Raw genomic sequence first — 20,097 nt, 5'->3', positions numbered from 1 at the left:
AAATTGAAACTCTTGCCAACTGATCTAAGTAGGAAACTAAACTAAGCATACGTTTTGACCCAAAAAAAAACTAAGCATACGTTTTGTTTTTAGCCTTATTCCGGTCTAAACTGTAACGGATGATGTTTTCAAGTACGGCCTATTTGAAGTATTTAATATGATTTAATTTTGATAAAAAATCTAAATATCAAACTAATTTTTTGAAAATTTAATAAAAGTGATAAATTTCTGAAAATATTTTAAAACATTTTATGAAATGAAAAAAACAAGAAGTTTTCGCACTCGGCAGTTTTTGCAAAACAGGAGTATTTTTTTTTTTTTTTTAATATGAGTGAAATAGAAAGACATAAGAGAGATTTGTACATTTTTCTTAATATTTGTGAAAATGTTAGAACGACACTCTTTGTCAAACAGACTAGGATACAAAGTGATTTTTAGTACTCTTTCCGTTTTAAAATATATGATGTTTTAGCTAAAACACGCGGATTAACAAATATCTACTTTACAAAAGTTTAACCAATCATAAATATTATATAATATAAAATATGAAATTAATATAATTAAAAATTGTTTAAAAATTTGAAAACATCCTATATTATAAAACAAAAATACTTCTCTAAATTAAAACGTCACATCTTATGAAACGGTGGGAATATATCATATTAGATCATAAATAATAAATTTATTATTACCATAATCTGAAAAATCTTACACATGGTTAACAAAATAAATAAAAATAAAAACAGAGAAAGAAATAATAAACATAATTATCATCTCATGAACAAACCGAATTAGTTGATTAAAAGCCCTACGTACGTAGATATAAAAATATATACAATAAATATGTATATTTGAAAAACTCAAAAATATCACTAATATTTCAAATAATGCAATTACATTGTTTAACAAAACATAAAACCGAATACTTGCAAAAAACTTTCACAACTCGCGGAGGGCCGTGGCCCGCATGGGCACAACATCTAGTAAATTATATAAGCCATGATGGCTGCCAACAGTAACTGCAAGGGAAAATGAACTATTTAGTTAAAATATTTTAAAAATAAATACTATATCAAAGTTTGTTAAAAAAAAATACTATATCAAAGTAAAAAGTAATTAAGAAAAAAACCTTACAATTAAGATTATCAGAATATAGTTGGTTATATTTATCCCATCCTCCGATATCTTCAGCGAACCTTCTATAGTAGCTGAAGTTGGCTGCATCACTTGAAAGATAGAAAACTTAGCACTATTTTTGAAGTAAATATATGTCAAAATAAATTAAAAATGACATTGATTTGACCTTCTTCGTCAAGGCTTGACCTTCTTCTGCTTGATATACGGGCTGGTATTGACCGTATTGTTTTTCTTGATAAAATGATTGACGTTCTAGTTCTTGTGCGTGATACATTCCTCTGCTTGATGTATGGTATGACCTTTCTTTGCTTGGTGAACTTGACCTTCTCCTGCTTGATGCACTGTTTGACCTGCTTCTACTTGGTGAGCGGCTTGACCTTCTCCTGCTTGGTGAACGGCTTGATCTTCTTCTGCTTGATGAACGGTGTGAGATTCTTATGCTTGATGCACTGTTTGACCTGCTTCTACTTGGTGAGCGGCTTGGCCTTCTCCTGCTTGGTGAACAGCTTGACCTTCTTCTGCTTGATGAACGGTGTGAGATTCTTATGCTTGATGCACTGTTTGACCTGCTTCTACTTGGTGAACGACTTGACCTTCTTCTACTTGATGAACGGTGTGAGATTCTTATGCTTGATGAATGACTTCTGCTTAATGAACGGTTTGAGATTCTTATGCTTGATGATGAACGACTTCTGCTAGATGAACCACTTGACCTTCTTCTGCTTGATGAACGGATTGATATCCTTAGGTTTGATGTACTACTTGATATTCTTCTGCTCGATGCACGACCTCTACTTATTGAACGGCTTCTACTTGATGAACGATTTGACATCTTTCTGCTTTTGTGAAATGCTTTAGTACTACAAGATGATTGTAAAATCTTTTGAAAAAACTGAAGAAGCAGATTGAGTATATTTTTGAATGCAAACCGATGTGCAATATTTATATATTTATATGCGCGTCGTTAGACTTCACTCGTTTTAGTTTGAACGTGTAATCAAATATATTCGAAAAGAAAAATATAAGTGATAAAAATCTTTTGTTTCTAATTGTCAACTGCGTATATTTGAAGATACACAATGGAAACATATTGAGAGTTGAGAGTTGAAAGATCGTTAAACGATCTCCTTCGATGACAGCCACACACACACACACACGCACACACAAAATGCAGATAATATGCTATTTCTAGCGATATTAAAATAGATGGCTATCAAAAATCCAACAAGGGCAACTTGAATCGGTGCGGTGCTGGATACTTTGGGGAACCGACATATGCTTGACTCTATTGATCATTGACTTAACAAGAAAATATCGAGGGTGAGTAATGTTCGATTAATCATTAACAAGATAACAATATATACTTAATCCGTGATATGGATAAGAAAATGTAATTTGGATTGTTAAAAACAAGTTTAAAATGTTTAGATTTTAGAATTTATAGATTACAATGTCCGAAAATAAAATCAATCCCGATTTCAGTTACAACACAATTAAAGAATTATGGCATCAAAAACAATTTCAATTCTTAAAACCCCCTATAAAGTTAATTATAAATTACTTGAAAAGTGAAACTAGTGTCAAATTCACATTCACTCCATCCTAAAATATCAGAGAAGATTCTTACTCCCTCAGCTTTCTAAAAATATGATTTTCTAGATTCTTTCTTGTTTCTTTTTTTTTCAAAGTAGAGTTTCTTAGCTTTTTAATGTTTTTTTAATAATTAAAAACAAAAATGTAAATTGTAAATTGTATTGTAAATGATAAATCATCACAAAGCTTTGTCACTATCAATATATATGTCAATATCAGTATTGGTTGTGTACCATTTTTTAAAAATTACTAGGTTCGAACCCGCGGTGCACCGCGGGTCAAATGTTTTAAAATTTTGAACTTTTGGACTTTTATATTTATTACAAAGAGAATTTGTTTTGTAATTATTTAATAACTATTTAACAAAATTATAATAAATTTTAGTTATAATTTGAGTATAACTTAAAAAGTTTATTATTTTATTTTATTTTATTTGTGGTGATACATTAAATTGTTTGGTGTTTATAATTAGTAATTAATATATAGTGCAAAGTTGTGTTTCTGTATTTTATTTTGGAAGTATATTTTGGGTTATTGTAGAAATCATTAGTAAAACACTAGGTTTTGAACCCACGCTATGCGTGGGTTTATTTGATATATTTTGGTAAAAATTATATATGATTGATGACAGTTATGAAATATTATCTTATAAAAAAATTTAAATTACTATTAAGGTCAAACTTTTATTTTCGATACACCAAAATTTTAAAAAATATAAAAATCAGTTGTGCTAAAAAATCTAATCTGATCAAAAGAATCATGGATTTAACTGGACGCCCAAAAGAGGCAGATCGGATTCGAACTGGTAACCTTGCATATACTAAACCATTTTTTTACGGCCAAACAAACAAAACACTTTTTGAATCATGAATTAATCTTGTTTTCTCATATTTAATTGACAGCCACCATCTATGTTTTTGTGTTTTTTCATTGTTTTCTTACTTTTCATATTCTTTCTCGTCATTTTTATTGTCAAATTTTCATTATTACTTTTACTGTCTGATTCTTCATTATACTCTTCTTCTTCCTCTTCGTAATCTGCTTTCTCACATTCTTCCACTTAATAACTTGTTAACCCATCAAACTCCAAGACCAAAATCATTGCTTATTTTCTCATAAAATTTCATGGATCAGCATAGTCACCACATGCACTCAATTATTGATATTTTCACCTGTATACTTATTCGGTTTAAGATCCACATGTATTGAAACTTCTTGAACCAAAATCTTAATACTATAAAATTGCAAATTACTTGCAAAGAAAGTAATATGAACACATGTATAGCTAATAAAAAGTGTGTTCATCATATTAGTCTTATTTATAGTGGTTCTCAGCCAGTTCCAAAATTTTATAGCCAACGTAGGATGTTGTGCATACACTTATTTATAAATTTTTTAATATAAAAAATTTACATAATTTTAAAAATGTTAAATATTAAGATATCTGATATTGGTTGGTCATTTTAAAAAATTTAATATAGAAAATCCTGTAAATTTTAAAAATGTTAATCAGTGACATGTCAAATCCCAATAGGTTGTTTAAAATCCTATGTGGACGCTGTAAGGAGCTTATATCTCCAACTTTTATTAGTACTGATAATTATAATATTTTCAATTTTTAAAATTTTAAAACTTGGACATATGGTAAATCAAGCTTCATGCTCATTCATAGTTGAAAGAATATTAGTCTTATTTAAAATGGTTCTCAGCCATAGTCTAAAAAATTTCTAGCTGATGTGAGATATTGTACATATTTCTTTTATTTCCAAAATTTAAAATTCTGGAAACTTAGAAAATGTGAATAAATGACATATCAAATCCTGATAGGTTCTTTCAAATAATTTTTAATATAGGAAATTCTGGAAATTTAAAAAATTGTTAATTACTGAAATGGCTAATCACTATTGGTTGTTTAAAATTCTATGTGGACACCTTAAGAAACTTATAGCTCCTACTTTTATTTAGTATAATTTGTAATAATTTTATAAATAATATAGACATTAAGGACACAAAAAAATAAAAAGGCCCAACTAAAATAATAAAAAGACACTTGACTTTTGTTGTGCTTCTTCGGGAGTCTATCTGGTTTTTTTTAACCTTCTTCCTTTTTTCTTTTTAATCAACCGAACTCTTTCTTCTTTGGCTTAGATCCCGATTGGAACCCTATAATTCTCACCTCCGTGATTTCTATATTTAATTGCTTATTGATCTACTTTGAAGATTTCAGTCGAATGTTTTGCAAACCCAGTAAATGAGTTTGTTGATTTCAATCTCTGATCTTGTTGGTTGGTAAGTTCTTGATTTTAAACTCTCTCAATTCGGTCTTCTTAATAATTAGATTTTAAACTCTCTCCATTCGGTCTTCTTTATAATTGGATTTTAAACTCACTGTATTATTCTCTCGAAGCAAATAACGAATATACATATATTATTGTCTGATGTTAAATTCTGAATTTAGCGACTGTGATTTGGACTTTTTTGTTATAAGATTATCTAACATCTTAATCATTCAATTCCAGGTATTTCCTTATGTTATAAAAGTATAATCATTCAAAAGAAAAGCCAGATAAGTTCGATGTTGATTTCAGCTTCAGAAATTACAAATTTCTGTAGACATCGTCATACACTAACATATGTTCTTTCCATGTTTACAACTCTTGTGTAGACAGATACTTATAACATCAACAATTACAGTCAACTAAAAGCAAACACAGATAACGTCCTAAACTGGTTAGTAACATGACTCTCTTTTTTTGCCTTTCTTTTCTAAATTAGACTTTCGAGGAATTGTCATGTGTTTACAAAGAACGAAAACAAAACCAAAACCAGTTTTAAATAAATCAAAACAGCATTAAGATGTTTTTAACCGACTATGCTATGTTCAGAACTCAGTATAATACTAAATATAAAGCAAGTTTCTTTAGTCCCTTTCAACTGTTGTTCAATTCGTAAGTGTATCTAAGTTCGAATTTAGAATCTAAATTTTAGTAAAGAGGGTTATATCGATATATTCAATTCACTCTATTACAATCTGTCCTTAAATTCGATTTTTAGGGTCTGTGTTTTGAAAATTTTTATTATAAGATGAATTTAGATCTTAACCAATTTATCTCTTACAGGTGACAACTGGGGTTGGTAAAGTATAATGATTCAACACCAAAGCAAGATAAGTTTGAGTTTGATTTCGTTTACATAAATTACAATATTCTGTAAACTTCCTCATTCAATAATATATGTTCTATCCATGTATACAACGTTTCTGCAGAAAGCTGGACTTATAAATCAACAATTACAGTCAAATAAAAGGAAACACTGATGACATCTTACTCGGTTAGTTACATGGCTCTCTGTTTTTGGCTTTGTTTGGTAAATTATTCTATGAATGAATGGTCATGTGTTTACAAATAACAAACACAAAACAAAATCTAAATCTAAACCTAGAAATTAAAACAGCATTCTTTTGTTTTATATGGTCTATGCTTAGTTCATATAACGGTATAATACGAAATATTAAGTATATTAAGTAAATTTCTTCAAATACGAAACAAACCAAACATCCCCAAAATGTTTAACTAATAGAAGACTGCAAAAACAAAATTCACCCTTGAAATTAAAAAATTTAAAACAACAAACACCAAACCAGACCTTACTTCCATAGATTTTGAAAAATTTCCTTGAACACAACATTCATCGTTTGCTTTGTTGTCCCTCCATCTTTATCTAAGATAAGCACTTTCAAACCCTTCTTCGATGTGACCCTAGAAAGGGCCACATATAACTGGCCATGAGAAAACACTGGTCGAGGTAGAAAAAGACCAACTTCTTCGAGTGATTGTCCTTGACTCTTGTTTATAGTCATCGCAAAAGCTACAGACAATGGAAATTGTCTTCTTCTCATCCGGAAAGGAAGTTTAGTATCAGTCGGTTTAATTAAAACCTTTGGAATTAACACTTTCTCTCCAACTCTTTCACCGGTAATAACACAAGCTTCTAGGACATTAATCCCCATCTGAGTAATCTGCAATCGTGTAACGCTGCATAAACCACCTTTATGATCTATATTTCTCAGTAACATTACAGGAGCACCAATCTTAAGATGAAGACTGTGATTTGGCAACCCTGAGAGCTTTATACTATTTAAGAAGTCTGAACTGAAAACAGGGTTGTTTAATGATTCGCTGTCCTGAGGATCGATACTATCTGCACTTAAGTACACCATTTCTTCACCTGTATAGATATATGATCACGTTATTATTGTAATTAACTAAGATCGGAAAAACTAAAAATTTTCCTGATTTAAAAGTAGAAACTAACCTTGGAGCTTCTCAAGCAGTCTTTCATTGATGGTGTTAACATCACTATTTGTTGGACATAAAATAGCTCTTGTTTGGAAAAACTTCGGATCTGTTTTTGTATGCAACATTTCCAAATCACCATATACGGCCCTAATTATGGAATCAATAGGATCAACTACATCTGTTATTAGCAATTCTTCTGGAATATCAATAAGAGCTTCCCCATCGTTTGATTCGGGAATTTTCCCATCTCCAACAGCTAGAATCCAATCAGAAAACTCCTTTATATTCCTTGCTTCAATCTCTGTCATATTCTTTGACATAAGCCGCATATTCTTCGTCAAAGACAGAACCTTACAATGTTCCCATAGATACGAAGAGTTCAATGAAGCTAGAACAGTCTGAGCCCTACCAGCACCATTTATTAAAGGTAATACCTGCCTGAAGTCACCTCCAAATACAACTACCTTTCCACCAAATGGCTTGTTGTCTGCATTTCTCATTATATCAGATAAACTTCTATCCAGATTCTCAAAACAATATCTGCTCATCATTGGTGCTTCGTCCCATATGATGAGAGACGCTTCTTTCAACATCTTAGCCAAATCTGAAGTAGGATTGATATTACAGGTTGTAAAATCATCAGGATTTATAGGGATACAAAACCTTGAGTGTGCAGTCCTTCCACCCTCTAACAGCAAAGAAGCTATACCACTTGAGGCAACATTTATAGCTATCAATCCCCTGTATCTAACAGCTGCAGAAAGAGTTTTCCACATAAAAGTCTTTCCTGTTCCACCAAAACAGTAAACAAAAAAGACTCCTCCACAGTCATTTAAAACAGCTACCATTATCTCATCATATATTGCCCTTTGCTCAGACGTCATCAACTCTATCCAATCATCATGTTTTTCTTTCAATTCATCACGATTGTAGTTCTTCTCCTCTGTTATATAACGGTTGGACTGATCTAAACCTATGCTGTTTGGCTTTGGCATTTCTTCAATTTCTTTCAGAGTTCCACCATTGCATAACAATATCTCTTCAATTTCTTGAAGCGTATAATTCTTCTTCTCCTCATCTGTTAAATTTAAATTTGCAATATCATAAATAAATGGAAATATAATTAGTTTCTTAGTTTTCGTGAACCATAGATACGGATGAGATTATCAAACAAATATACAATACAAATAATTCGAAACCTGGATTATTGTATTTTTCTCTTTTCTTAGCTTCAATGTCTTCTGATAAAACATGCCATGTTTCTTCCCACACATGTAGTGGCCTTGATAAACAACAATCTAGAAGCATCATAGCAAAAAGATTCCGAAGTTCATCTCCAAAAAACCAGAAGCTTGCTTCAATAATACTGTCGATATAAGCTTGGTCGTCTTCTAAAATATCTCGAGCCCAACATGCTTTACAACACCTCTGTATGTCCTGATATCTTCATCAGTTTTAGGACCTCTAACGATTCCAAGAAGGATTCTCATATAATATTCCGCTTCCATTCTATGTGGAACATAATTGATCCTTCCAATAGCAAATCCCCTCTGCCTTACTTTCCATTGTTTATTTTTACCATCCCAAGTAAAGTATTTAGGAATTTCTGCATAAGTAAGCGTTCTAGCAAATGCATTAACCTTATTCAGATTTAGGTAGGCCATGAACATAGAATCGACATTAGCTCTTCTGTCAAGTACATTTTTAATCTTCTCCTTCTCTTTATAAAAAACTGGTTGCTTCCCTGGTTGATGAAATAGAAGTTTCATGACTGCTATACTTCTATACTGTATTTGAAACTTGAAAAGCCTCCATGATGCTTCAGAAGCTGAAACATATCTACAAAATAAAAAAATAGAAATTTTAGTAAAGAAAAAAAATACTAAAGAAAGGCAATTAGGAGTATGTGATTCGAACCTTCAATCAAAGTATTCCTTTATTTCATCCTTTTTTGTTTTCTCACCATCTGCATCATTGTTACTCCCAGCTTCAGTCTCAGTCGTATCCGTACTTTTCTTTTTAGGTTCTAGAACAATTGCAACACGGTCTTGCCCTTTGTTAATATACTTAAACAAGTACTTTATTGAACCGGATTGGTTGCACCACTCAACATTGATGTGAGCACGATATCGCAATGATAGGATACGATTGTAAGGAACAACATATCTGTTATCACATTTCAGTGAACCTTTCTCAACAAAATTAGAAGATGCTCGCCTTCTATAGATTGGATATCCGTCTTTACAAACTGAAATTTCTTCAACATTCTCTTTTGGGTAAAACTTAGAACACTTTCCATCCACCATACACGGAGAATTTATATTCGCCGCACCACAAGGTCCATGAATCATACAATCCTTAACAACGCTGTATAGTTCAGGATCTTCATCCTTATCTGGTATCTCAGCTGAGATTATTTTGTTAATGTCATCAGCTGTTGGCAATTTACAGCTTGGATCCATGAATAAGAAAATATGAGCGTGAGGAAGACCCCGCTTCTGGAATTCAACCGTGTACATAGCTGCATTTTATTAAAAAAATCATGAATTAGAAAATGTATGTGAAAGATTGCAGTGAATAACGGGTTCAATCAATATTCTTACCAGCTATTGTCTTCCCTAGGAGATGGTCTTCCGTTAAATCTTTCATCAAAGAATCAAGTTTAATTTGGAAGATACGACACATAATGTCTGGTCTATCATCAGAATTAAGCTTCCGCTTTTTCAAATACCTTGTTACTTCTGGGCACTTAGGGTTACATGTAAATGTAATGAATAAGTCAGGAAAGCCATACTGTTTACATGTAGCCATTGCATCATAATAACTATGCAACATATACCGAGGTCCACCAGTGAAAGAGGCTGGTATTCGAACTTTCTTTCCTTGCTCTTCCATGCTATTTGTTCCAGCCTCTGCTGCAGCTTGAATTGATGCATAGTTATCACAACGGATAGTAGACTGATTATATTTGATATACGACAACCTGTTTGATTCTAAAGTTGTGTATGCATCAACCAAAAATTGTTGGAAAAGGCGCTTAGACCGAAGTAGAGTCTGAGCCTCGTCTTCTCTTTCTTGGATTCTGAAAGCAAACCACTGCCGCATTGAAATAAACTTTTTTCTTCATCTTTCTGATTACCTTTTAAACACTTCTCAATTCCAACTATGAAACCATCTTCACCATATGGAAAAATAAGAGGATACTGTAGTGCCAAGTAAGCAACATGAACTTCACTTATTCTTTGTAATCTGCCAGAGCTTTTTTCTTGTACAATAATATCACGTCCGGGCATCTCAGGGTGAAAATCACCTGGGATCAATGCAGCTACTTCTGATGATGTTGGCATAGAATAGGTTCTTCCATCTTTACCTACACGATCACTTACAATCCGCATGTGAAACTTCGCATTCTCATCAGCAGCAACCTTATCTTTAGCTTGCCTAAATGACTCAACATAGGGATTAACTTCATCCAGCAGTCGAATAAGTTTTGCAATTAGTTCTTTTCGTATACTCTGTCTACCTTTCACACTTCCGGACTGCTTTCCCTTGCTGTGCATAATAATAAAATAACACACAATTAGTACAATTAAAAAAATAGACAATTTAAATCAATGTTGATCATGTAGAATACAATAAAGGGTTAGAGAGTATATTTATAAACAATAAGAACAATACCTCATTATAGATGATCTGTTTTCAATCTCATTATTTGTGTCAACGATATAGAGCTGGGAAAATTTAGCATAGTCGCCATCTTCGGGCTTCAAACTACCAATTTTGTGAAAATTCTGGCCATGTAATTGAAATTGCTTAGGACCTTTACCCTTTTCAACTGAACGATCTACTTGACCACCAAGAGAAGTAAATGCAAAAAGCATATTATAAACCCTGATATTCTCACAAAAATGCCTGCTAAGCGCATCATCCTTACTAAGCAATTCCCTTATAAGTTCAGGTGCTTCTTTCAGAAGTGGTAGTTTAATGGTTCCTTGTAAGCAACATAATGAAAATTTTGGCTTTCTTGACCTTCTGCGTTTGTTTATTCGCACATCATACCACATCATTGCACCACAGTAAGAACACTTGAATGTTGGGTCACCATGGTCTACATACTTTTCATCTGACACTGTATTTCCATTAAGAAGATACAACTATTAGAAGACTGCTACAGAAAATTATAAATATTTGATTTGTGTAAATGACTAACCTTTGGTAACATTTGGTCTTGAACATTGACCCCTTGCATTTAATTCTGTGATTCTACTCATTCCGGGAAATCGAACTTTAAAACCTTTATGAACGCCTATTATATGTACCACAAATCTTCTGAACAGTAATCTTATTCCTTGTGCCAATTGAATGATCACTATCAGTTTCTGAAAGATCTGAATCATTATCTTCAAGACTACTCACATCAAAGTGTTGTTCATTATCTGCATGGTCATCTCCTGTAATATAATTGTAATTGATTTCACACAAAAAAAGGACAATTGTCATTAGAAAAAAACATAAAATTTATTCAACGATACCTCCTGTACACGAAAGATCATCATTTTGATGAGAATAGACTTCCAGATTAGGAACCGATGTTATTTTTTCCTTTCTGGCCGCGTGGACATATTGTTGTAATGGTGAATCTAAAAGGAATTCAATATATTTAGAATGTACTATTTTATTATTCAGTTAATTATTCTCAATCAAAATAATAAGCTAAAACTGTAAAATTTGTGTCTCTTAATGCAGAATGACTTGTCGCTGGAAGGTGTGGCTTCTGTCTTCTTCTACTATCTGGTATGTTTGTAATATCTTGTAAAATCTTACGTGAGCATTTCTTTAGCTTTTGCTCAAGAATCTTCCTTGTAGTTTTTTTGGTAGGAACAGTTTCTGTGAGTATAAATGCAGCTTCTTAAAATTTTAAGTATATATCTTATAAATAAACATAGGAACTGTAATTAAGTACAAACACATACCTTGTGAAATAGCACTTTCAGGAGACACAGTTTGTTGAGTTATAGTTGCTTTTGTTGGTCTTGGGTTAATATGAGCTGTGCACAATAGAAATACCAAACGTTGGTGGAAAGGTTATTTGTAGTGGGGTTTTTTAAGAAGCCGTCAATACTCCTCCTTGATTACCTTTTAAAGATTCATTCCTCAAGTTCTCGACAAAATTGCTAGTTCCTAGTCTAGAATATGATTGTCTTATATTCACCGTAGGCAGGGGGAGTTTTCTTGTTCGTCGATCCTTCTAACTGCACATATTGGAACAATAGATTTAATCAGTAATGGACAGGTAATGATATTTGAAATGGATAGATATGGGAGTAATGGGAGTTTTCTACAAATAGGGTACTCATTTTTTTTGGATTTTACATTTCTGAGATTGCTTTCGTATGGATGATATGAATTCATGACTTCCAGGAGATGAGTAAGATTGGTTTACTTTCACGGGTGTGAGATTTTCACAATGTTTGATTACAGCTGGTACCGACCCTGCAAATGTATGTTGTAAATTTTATTTCTTGTAACAATGTAAACATTTGTATTTTTTTTTCAAAATAGAATACGACTAACCTGCCGAATACATTTTAGGTAGTCCTCTTGCAAGCTGTGTAGTGGCAGGAGTATGTTGGAAGCAAATGTCTTCATCTACAATGGTAACTCCTTGACTCAAACTTTCTAGTATTGGAACATGTGTAAAACCATTGTTTTCATCTAATTGTGGAAAAGCTTCTGCAGGCATAATATTACACGACAAAGTAAATTGTGTGAAAGAATAATGGCTTTACAGGTAAGTTTGGTAAGATACTACCTGCATATCTGGGAATAATACTACTTCTGGTTGGATCAATGGATTCATCTATAATAATAGGCGTCAAGTTTGTTATGTCACTGAAAATCCGCCCAAAAACGCCTTTTACATTCACCAGATTTTGTTGATTTGATTTCTCGGTTTGAGCTGAAGACGAACATATTCTTTTAGTCGGTTGTTTTTCTTGATCAACTAATTGTTCAAACAACCCTCTCTTGCTCTTCATTAATAAGTTTGTATAGCAAAATGTGTTTATAATAATTTGTCGGTTTTTAAAAAAAAAACTCAAATGAAGAGTTGGTATCATTGCTTGTAAAAAGTTACTTGTAAATGAATTTGAGATTTTGTAAGGTTGTGGTACCGGTATTTTATCCGGTAATTTTGCTAATGTTTAAATGTGGGAAATCTTTTAGATTTTTAAGTTGACTTTACATTTATATGTGTGAGATAACAATTTTGGTCCTCCTTGGGTGCAGGTACTATAAATTCTACATGGATTCTGACCGTAATCTTCGCCAACATAAAAGGTATGTAAACAAACTCCTAATTTAAAGGACTAACTATTAAATTTCCATAATAATAGTTGAAATCTGTCGGTCCAAATGGAAAATATACTAATTTTTAATTTCAAACGTTAAACATCAATTACATAAATATAGATTCTAAAAGGGAAACTTCAAATTAATTTAAAAGTTTTGCTCAACAACCTCCATAAAGACTTCATCTTCTTCTGAGTGTTCAAGTCCACTGTCATCAGAAAAAAAGGATGGTTAGCAGTCCAAATTTATATGTTGTCGATATATGATGATTAAATGACTACACAATCAAACCTGTAATTATTCCTATCGATTTCTGGGAATTCTTTATCAAAGAAGCATCTTGAAGAGGCAGAATCAGACATTAAGCAATTTTGAGCTAGGATTGAAATATTTTAGAAAAGATTAATAGTAAATACTTGGACAAATCTATAAGTAACATACACTTTAATTTTGGTAAGATACATAAAAGTTACACTCACCTTGGAATGAAGCGTATCGCCAGAAACGTAGAACGCAAAGGATTGACCCATTAACATAATTGATATCAGATACCCTTCTAGACCAGTTCTTAACAAAGTCATCACACGTTTTTCCTATTGCAACACATTTCATAATCCTCCCACTAACAGAGTTTTAAGAACAGATGTATACTTTGTCTGGTTAGGATATCACGGATTATACAAAACATAGAAGAATCTTTAAAAGGTTTAGTAGCTTACGTGGCATCTTTTAGTTTGAAAATGACCATATTTGCTTCAGATTCACATCCACTATTCTTGTCCATATAATGTATCTTTGCAATCGGAGTTACATCCATGAGAACTCCACATGCATCTACATAAAAACATGAATAAAACTTTTCAGTAATAAGTAAATATATCGAAGGGATTAAACCTAATAATCAGAAACATACCAACAACCCGTTTCTTATCAGCTTCTGTTGCATTCGCAATGTGTTGCTGAAGTAAACTCAAAGAACTGACTTGTCGATTTTGGACCAACAGGATCCATTGTTGTTTTAGGAATAAAAATGAGATGAAAAGGGTGAACTGAGCATGGATTCGACTTTGGAATCACAACAACCTCCATCTATAATTATTGAAAAGTAGTATTTTAGATAGTTTACTTTGTAAAACTCGCTTATTAAATTATTGCTGTATATTAATCATATCAAATACCTCATAAAATGGACCATCAATGAGTGAGTTTGCTGAGCAGCCTACAATCTCTGTGGCCATGCTATCAAAGAGCATCAACTTCAACTCACCAGAATTATCCATAACGTTCAAAGATGAGTATGGAGATTATACACCTATAATTGTGTATAAGTTGATAAAATATTTCAATGTGTATACCTTGCGAGAACATTAGTAACATGTACTCGACACCCATCACACCAGAACTGGGGTTTCTTTGCAGTTGAGACAGAACCATTGGTGATTGCGTTGATAGGTGTAACCTTCTTGTTACACCTTTTGCACGAGATATAGTACCAAGCCCAATCACAATCTATGGCATAAATAGTACATATCAAATTGACCTTTCCTTCCTACACATATGTATATATTCGGATTAGGAAAACACTGATATAATTTGAAAAGAACACACTGATACATTTCCGTTAATTACCTCAGTCATATCCAAGATAGCTTGTATGTTCCTCCTTGGGAAGTTCTGGTAGAACTTGCCTACATTTGCTTACTGCAAATTATTCCTTGGTCTCCTCTCAATTAAGGTAATAGCAAGCCCATCATTTGGCAACCTAACATTTATATATATATATATATATATAAAGGTTGAGTAGGGCTGATAAAACCCAATATACGCTAAGCATAACGTGGTTTTAAGTAGATGTAGTTAAACTTACTTATTCTGCCACTCTAGGATGTCTGCATAGTCGGGATTAATTACCACCACAGATGCATTGAAAGCATTGGAGATACTCCTCTTCTCTATAAGAGTAAAACACATTGAAGATTTTATAGGTCCCAACTGGTTAAAACTTACAACATTGCGGTTTCTTAAGCAAACAATTACTACTCTATGATAAGGTTAAATGTTTAAAACTTACCATTGTAAGTCTTGATTTTCGCAAATCTCACCAGACAAATAACACGTGCTTGAGCATAAGGATCACAAGCACTATGCACTTGCTCAGCAAATGTACCCCACAAAGTACATGGTAGTCTATCATCACTAATAAAAGCAACGCACAATTAAAATATGTTATGAATGTTAGGATGACATATGTTTTCAAACATTTCGTATTTAGAATAAAATGTTACCTCTCATCCCGAAGCTCAAAACTGATCTTCTTAGTGGGTCTGTTGTTGACATCGATGGTTTCCATCTCCCCAACATTCTCAATTTGACCAACAATATCTGATGAATGATGTCATTGAATTAGCAAATTTATTAGTTTTCTTTAAACATTCGATATGGTAAAATTAAAATAACTCACCAATCAGATGGTTTTCATTCAGGTTGCCGGACAGGACAGAAACAAATGGGGACAGAATTAAATACGGATCATCAGACACAGAGTCCATCCTACTGACAATGGTTTGAGTGATGAAAGACATCTTGTAACGATGGGCAGTAGGCTTGAATTGATTAGTGGCGATACTCAAACCAAAGTTCTCGACAGTTCTCCATTGACCGGTCACGACGTTGTCACTACAAGAAAACACGCCTTTTCCGAGGACGTGTTGCGACGGAGGAGAGCCCTCGCAAATTTGCGGTGGATTTGCGACGAAAGTATGAGAAATTAAAAATATATAGCAAATCTCTCGCAAAATTGCGAGGAAGCAAGTCGTCGCAAATCCACTGCTCATTTGCGAGGTATTTACGACAAACTCGCGGGGAAGGTCACCTTCCTCGCAAATCACTCGCAATTTTGCGATGCATTTGCGAAAATAAAATCCATAGCAAATTTGCTACCGATCTGCGAGTGAACTGCGATTGCCATAGCAAATCCATTGCAATATGAGGAATTTTTTTTTTTAATATTACAAAACTTAATATAATTAGACATTACTTTTAATGATTAAAAAGATGATAGAAAAGAGTATGATGAGACATTAGACCTTATAATATACTTGAAAGTTAATTTTGTTAACTTTTGAAATTATTTTGATGGTTTTTATAAATTAAATATACAAGGTTGCGACAAATTTGCGACTGATTTGCTAGATAAATAGCATATTAGTCGCAAATCCATCGCAAATTAAGAAAATCATAGCAATTCCCTCGCAAATTACAACTTCAAACCCTATACCCTAAATCCTAAACCCTAAACCCTAAAGACTAATTACATTACTATTAATGATTAAAAATATGAATCCAAGACTTATAATCACAGATAGGGCAGTGCAACACAAAATATTTGGAGAATTGGACAATTTTGGAATATTTGTCAAATATTTGTCTTAATGTAATGAACATAGATAGGAAGATAGTTAGAAGATAGTTAATGATTAGAGGAAGATGCAAAATTGGACAATTTTAAAAAGTTTGATGATAGAAAAAAGTATGATGAGCCTATTGGACCACATAATATACTTGAAGTTTGTTTGACTAATTGTTTTAAATCATTTTTGATGGTTTTTATAAATTAGAGATTGAAGGTTTGCGACAAATTTGCGATGGATTTGCTATTTGCATAGCAAATTACTCGCAAATCCATCGCATATCTCTTACGTCATAGCAATTCCCTCGCAAATGAACCCTTGAACCTAAACCCTTAAGACTAATTACATTACTATTAATGTTTCAAAAGATGAATCCAAGATTTATAATAAAAAAATAGGGCATAAATGACAATTTTAAAACCTAAACCCTAAATAAATCGCAAATCTATCGCAAATCTATTGCAAATGTCTCAGTTCATAGCAATTCCCTCGCAATTTCTGGAAATATAAATTAGATATTTTAATACGTTTGCTAGGGATTTGCGAGGGACCGTAGCTAATCCGTAGCAATTTTTGCGAGAGACTTGCGACGCATCGTTTTTCCTATATAAATAGAAAAACCTAGTTTGAGCGAAGCTCAAACCTCGACTAATCCACAGCCGCAAAAACCCTCGAACCCTAATTCCTCTATTCTCCGATCAATCTTCACCTCTCTTCTCCGATTAACCACCTCTCTTCTCCGGTTACTCAAATCCTCCACCTCTCTCTTCTCCGGCTAATCTCCTCGTCCTCGGTTAGTCTACTCCTCCTCTCTCTTCTTATGTCGGCTAGATCTGTTTGCGAGACAAAGGTTTAGGATTTTAGGGTTTTGATTTCAGTTTTAGGGTTTTGATTTCTTCTCTGATTTCTTCTCTCTTCTCCGATCTCTTCTGTCTCTTCTTTCTTCTGTTTTTAATTCGATTTTAGGGTTCAAAATTGGGGATTCAATTTGGGTTTTAATTAGATTTTAGGGTTTCGAATTTGGGGATTCAATTTGGGGATTCGATTTGGGTTTTAATTAGATTTTAGGGTTTCGAATTTTAGGGTTTCAATTTTAGGGTTTTGATTTTTTGATTCGATTTTGGTTTTAGTGGTTAGGTTTAATTTTGATTTTAAGGGTTATTTAATTTAGGGTTTCAATATTAGGGTTTTTATGTAATTCGAATTTAGGGTTTTTACCTAATTCGAATTTAGGATTTAATCTAATTTGTTTTTAGGGTTCTAATTATATCGAATTTGAGGGTTTTAATTTAGTTTTTTGGAATTGTTTTTTAGATGTCTTCTCAAGAGAACCAAAATCATTCTGGTGGCCAAACGTTTACAGAAGATTTATATCTTCTCAAGGGCTATCTCCTCCCATCCCTTCTCAAAGGTTACCTTCTTCTACCTCTGCTCCAAGGGTAGCTTCTCCCGCCTCCTCGCAAGGTACCTCACCGGTGATCCAAGATAATCGTCAAGGAACCTCACCGGTGGTGGAAGATCATCTTCCTCCACAGCATTCGACTTCGCGTGTCAACGATGTGTCTCCTCAGACCTCTTCTTTTACTTTGGAAGAGCTACTTGCAAGTCCCGGTCGTGCTAGCTTACAGAAACTGGACCCTAAACGCCCTCCGGGTACTCTATGGTAAGAATGTAGTTAGGGTTTTCTAATTTTTCAGATCTATTTTCATTGATCCTCATTCCCTTTTTTCTTGTGTTTTGTAGGTTTGCCCAGGATCCTCAGGTTGCTGCTACTGTTCGGGCCATCTTTGAAAGAGATTTCAAAGAAGTTCATGCCAATTGGACCCAAACACCAGGTGCGGTTGTAAACCGGTGGTTTGAAACATTTGCGGTAAGTTAAATGCTTGTTGATGTGTTTAAATTACATATTTTGTTTTTACTTACTTGATTCTGATTATGATTCTGATTCATGTTATGTTTTTACAAGCAAACATATAACTGGGACCACTCTATCAATGGGAGAGTTCGAGCCGAGTTTGAAAGCAAGTTGAAGACCCAGATGACTGATCAAGTGTCTCGGTGGAAGTCTAAGTGGAGAGTAAAAGGTGATGATGCAATGCCGCGGTGGTTTGATCCTAAAGTATGGGAAGGCTTGGTCAAGTTTTGGTCTGAACCAAAATCTGAGGAAAAGAGTATCAACAGTCGAAATGCTCGATACAGTGATCCTGATGGCAATGGAATGCATAAACACCGGTCTGGTCAGACCTCTTTTAAAGCCCGTGCACGAAAACATGTAAGTATGTTAAGTTAGTTATTTAGTACAATTACTTATAAATTATTGCTTTAGTCTAATACTTTGTTGTTTCATATCTTTGTTTAGTCGGAGATGACTGGTGAGGCACTTCCTGATTTCTTGAAAGTCCTAGAAGATACTCATAGGAAACCTGATGGGTCGTTTGTGGATGGACTATCTGAGAAGGTATACAATGAAGTGTCATCGAGGATAACTGAGGCTGAAACTGGGCTATGCTCAGGGGACAATATAGAGAGTAGTGCTTCTGGCGGATTGTCAGTTAGTATGAAGAACCAAATTTTTGCTGAGGTAAATTCTTGAACTTTACATTGTGTTTTGGTTTTCACTTGTTTCATATCTTTGAACTTTACATTGTGTCTCTGTTTTTTGTTGTTTGCAGGTTGCTCCGAAGAAGAAAAACAGGATATATGGAGTCGGTAATATGCAAACTGAAGCATCTTCAGCTCATGTTGTTCTCACGCCTACTCCGACTGAAGATCCAGTCATTCTAGCTGAGAAGCTTTCTCAGGCCGAAGCTGTTCTTGCGAGTCAGTCTACTCAGTTAGAAGATTATGCATTGAAGTTGCAAGAAAATACTCAGAAGATGCATTGCTACGATGCCTACTTCGATTATCTATCTGAGAAGGACCCTGAATTTGCTGCAAGATTTCCCCGACCTGAGACTGATGCCACCATTGATACCGGAGCAGGAGATACCACGAGACCATCGTAGGGTCTCTTGTTCTTGAACTTTACTTCTGTGTGATGGTCTCTTGTTCTTGAACTTGAACTTGTAGTTGTGTTTCAATTTATGTTTTGAACTTATGTTTGTGTAATTTTAACAATATTTTGTAATTTACAAGTTTGTTTTCAGTTTTAATTAAAAGTTTTTTGGCTAATTATGACTTTTAGTTTGCATAATTAGAAAATAATCATAATTAATTTGCATAATTTGAAAATAATCATAATTACAAAATGTATAATTCATCATGTTGCGACGGACATATAAGTCGCAAAGCCATCGCAAAGTTTGCGA

The 20,097-nt window shown here is 33.4% G+C and overlaps 1 protein-coding gene, 1 non-coding gene and 1 pseudogene across 25 annotated transcripts; 1 reads left to right on the top strand and 2 right to left on the bottom strand.

Moving 5' to 3' along the window:
* Positions 1-662: 662 nt before the first annotated feature.
* LOC104757836 (uncharacterized) lies at positions 663-2,302 on the bottom strand. Its single transcript, XR_015587146.1, has 3 exons — positions 1,304-2,302; positions 1,135-1,218; positions 663-1,019 (listed from the first exon to the last, which is right to left on the bottom strand). It is a non-coding gene; the product is annotated as an uncharacterized LOC104757836 (transcript).
* Positions 2,303-4,725: 2,423 nt separating this feature from the next.
* On the top strand, positions 4,726-19,960 carry LOC109129931 (putative transposase-like protein At4g04430). Of its 24 annotated transcripts, XM_087496155.1 has the most exons (17): positions 4,779-5,019; positions 5,250-5,307; positions 5,396-5,460; positions 5,850-6,060; positions 11,775-11,822; positions 12,246-12,321; positions 12,450-12,529; positions 12,621-12,685; positions 12,768-12,819; positions 13,317-13,367; positions 15,863-16,220; positions 17,326-17,582; positions 18,104-18,452; positions 18,533-18,659; positions 18,756-19,061; positions 19,149-19,370; positions 19,462-19,960. In XM_087496155.1, exons 15-17 carry the CDS (start codon positions 18,828-18,830, stop codon positions 19,792-19,794), a joined length of 789 nt encoding a protein of 262 aa, XP_087352281.1. In that variant the 5' UTR covers positions 4,779-5,019; positions 5,250-5,307; positions 5,396-5,460; positions 5,850-6,060; positions 11,775-11,822; positions 12,246-12,321; positions 12,450-12,529; positions 12,621-12,685; positions 12,768-12,819; positions 13,317-13,367; positions 15,863-16,220; positions 17,326-17,582; positions 18,104-18,452; positions 18,533-18,659; positions 18,756-18,827; the 3' UTR covers positions 19,795-19,960. The 24 variants fall into 24 exon arrangements, 23 of the variants coding, with proteins under 23 accessions (XP_087352268.1, XP_087352273.1, XP_087352269.1 ...); XM_087496156.1 differs by having other exon boundaries at positions 4,749-5,019; positions 5,250-5,460; positions 12,625-12,685; XM_087496165.1 differs by having other exon boundaries at positions 4,749-5,019; positions 5,250-5,460; positions 12,625-12,685; positions 12,768-12,828.
* On the bottom strand, positions 6,377-11,095 carry LOC104759710 (uncharacterized; annotated as a pseudogene).
* Positions 19,961-20,097: the final 137 nt, after the last annotated feature.

The sequence above is a fragment of the Camelina sativa genome, chromosome 17, assembly GCF_030686135.1.
Source record: "Camelina sativa cultivar CO46 ecotype springtype chromosome 17, ASM3068613v1".
Classification (NCBI taxonomy): domain Eukaryota; kingdom Viridiplantae; phylum Streptophyta; class Magnoliopsida; order Brassicales; family Brassicaceae; genus Camelina; species Camelina sativa.
Note: the sequence above shows the minus strand (reverse complement) of the source record. Positions and strands in the feature narration are given on the sequence as shown.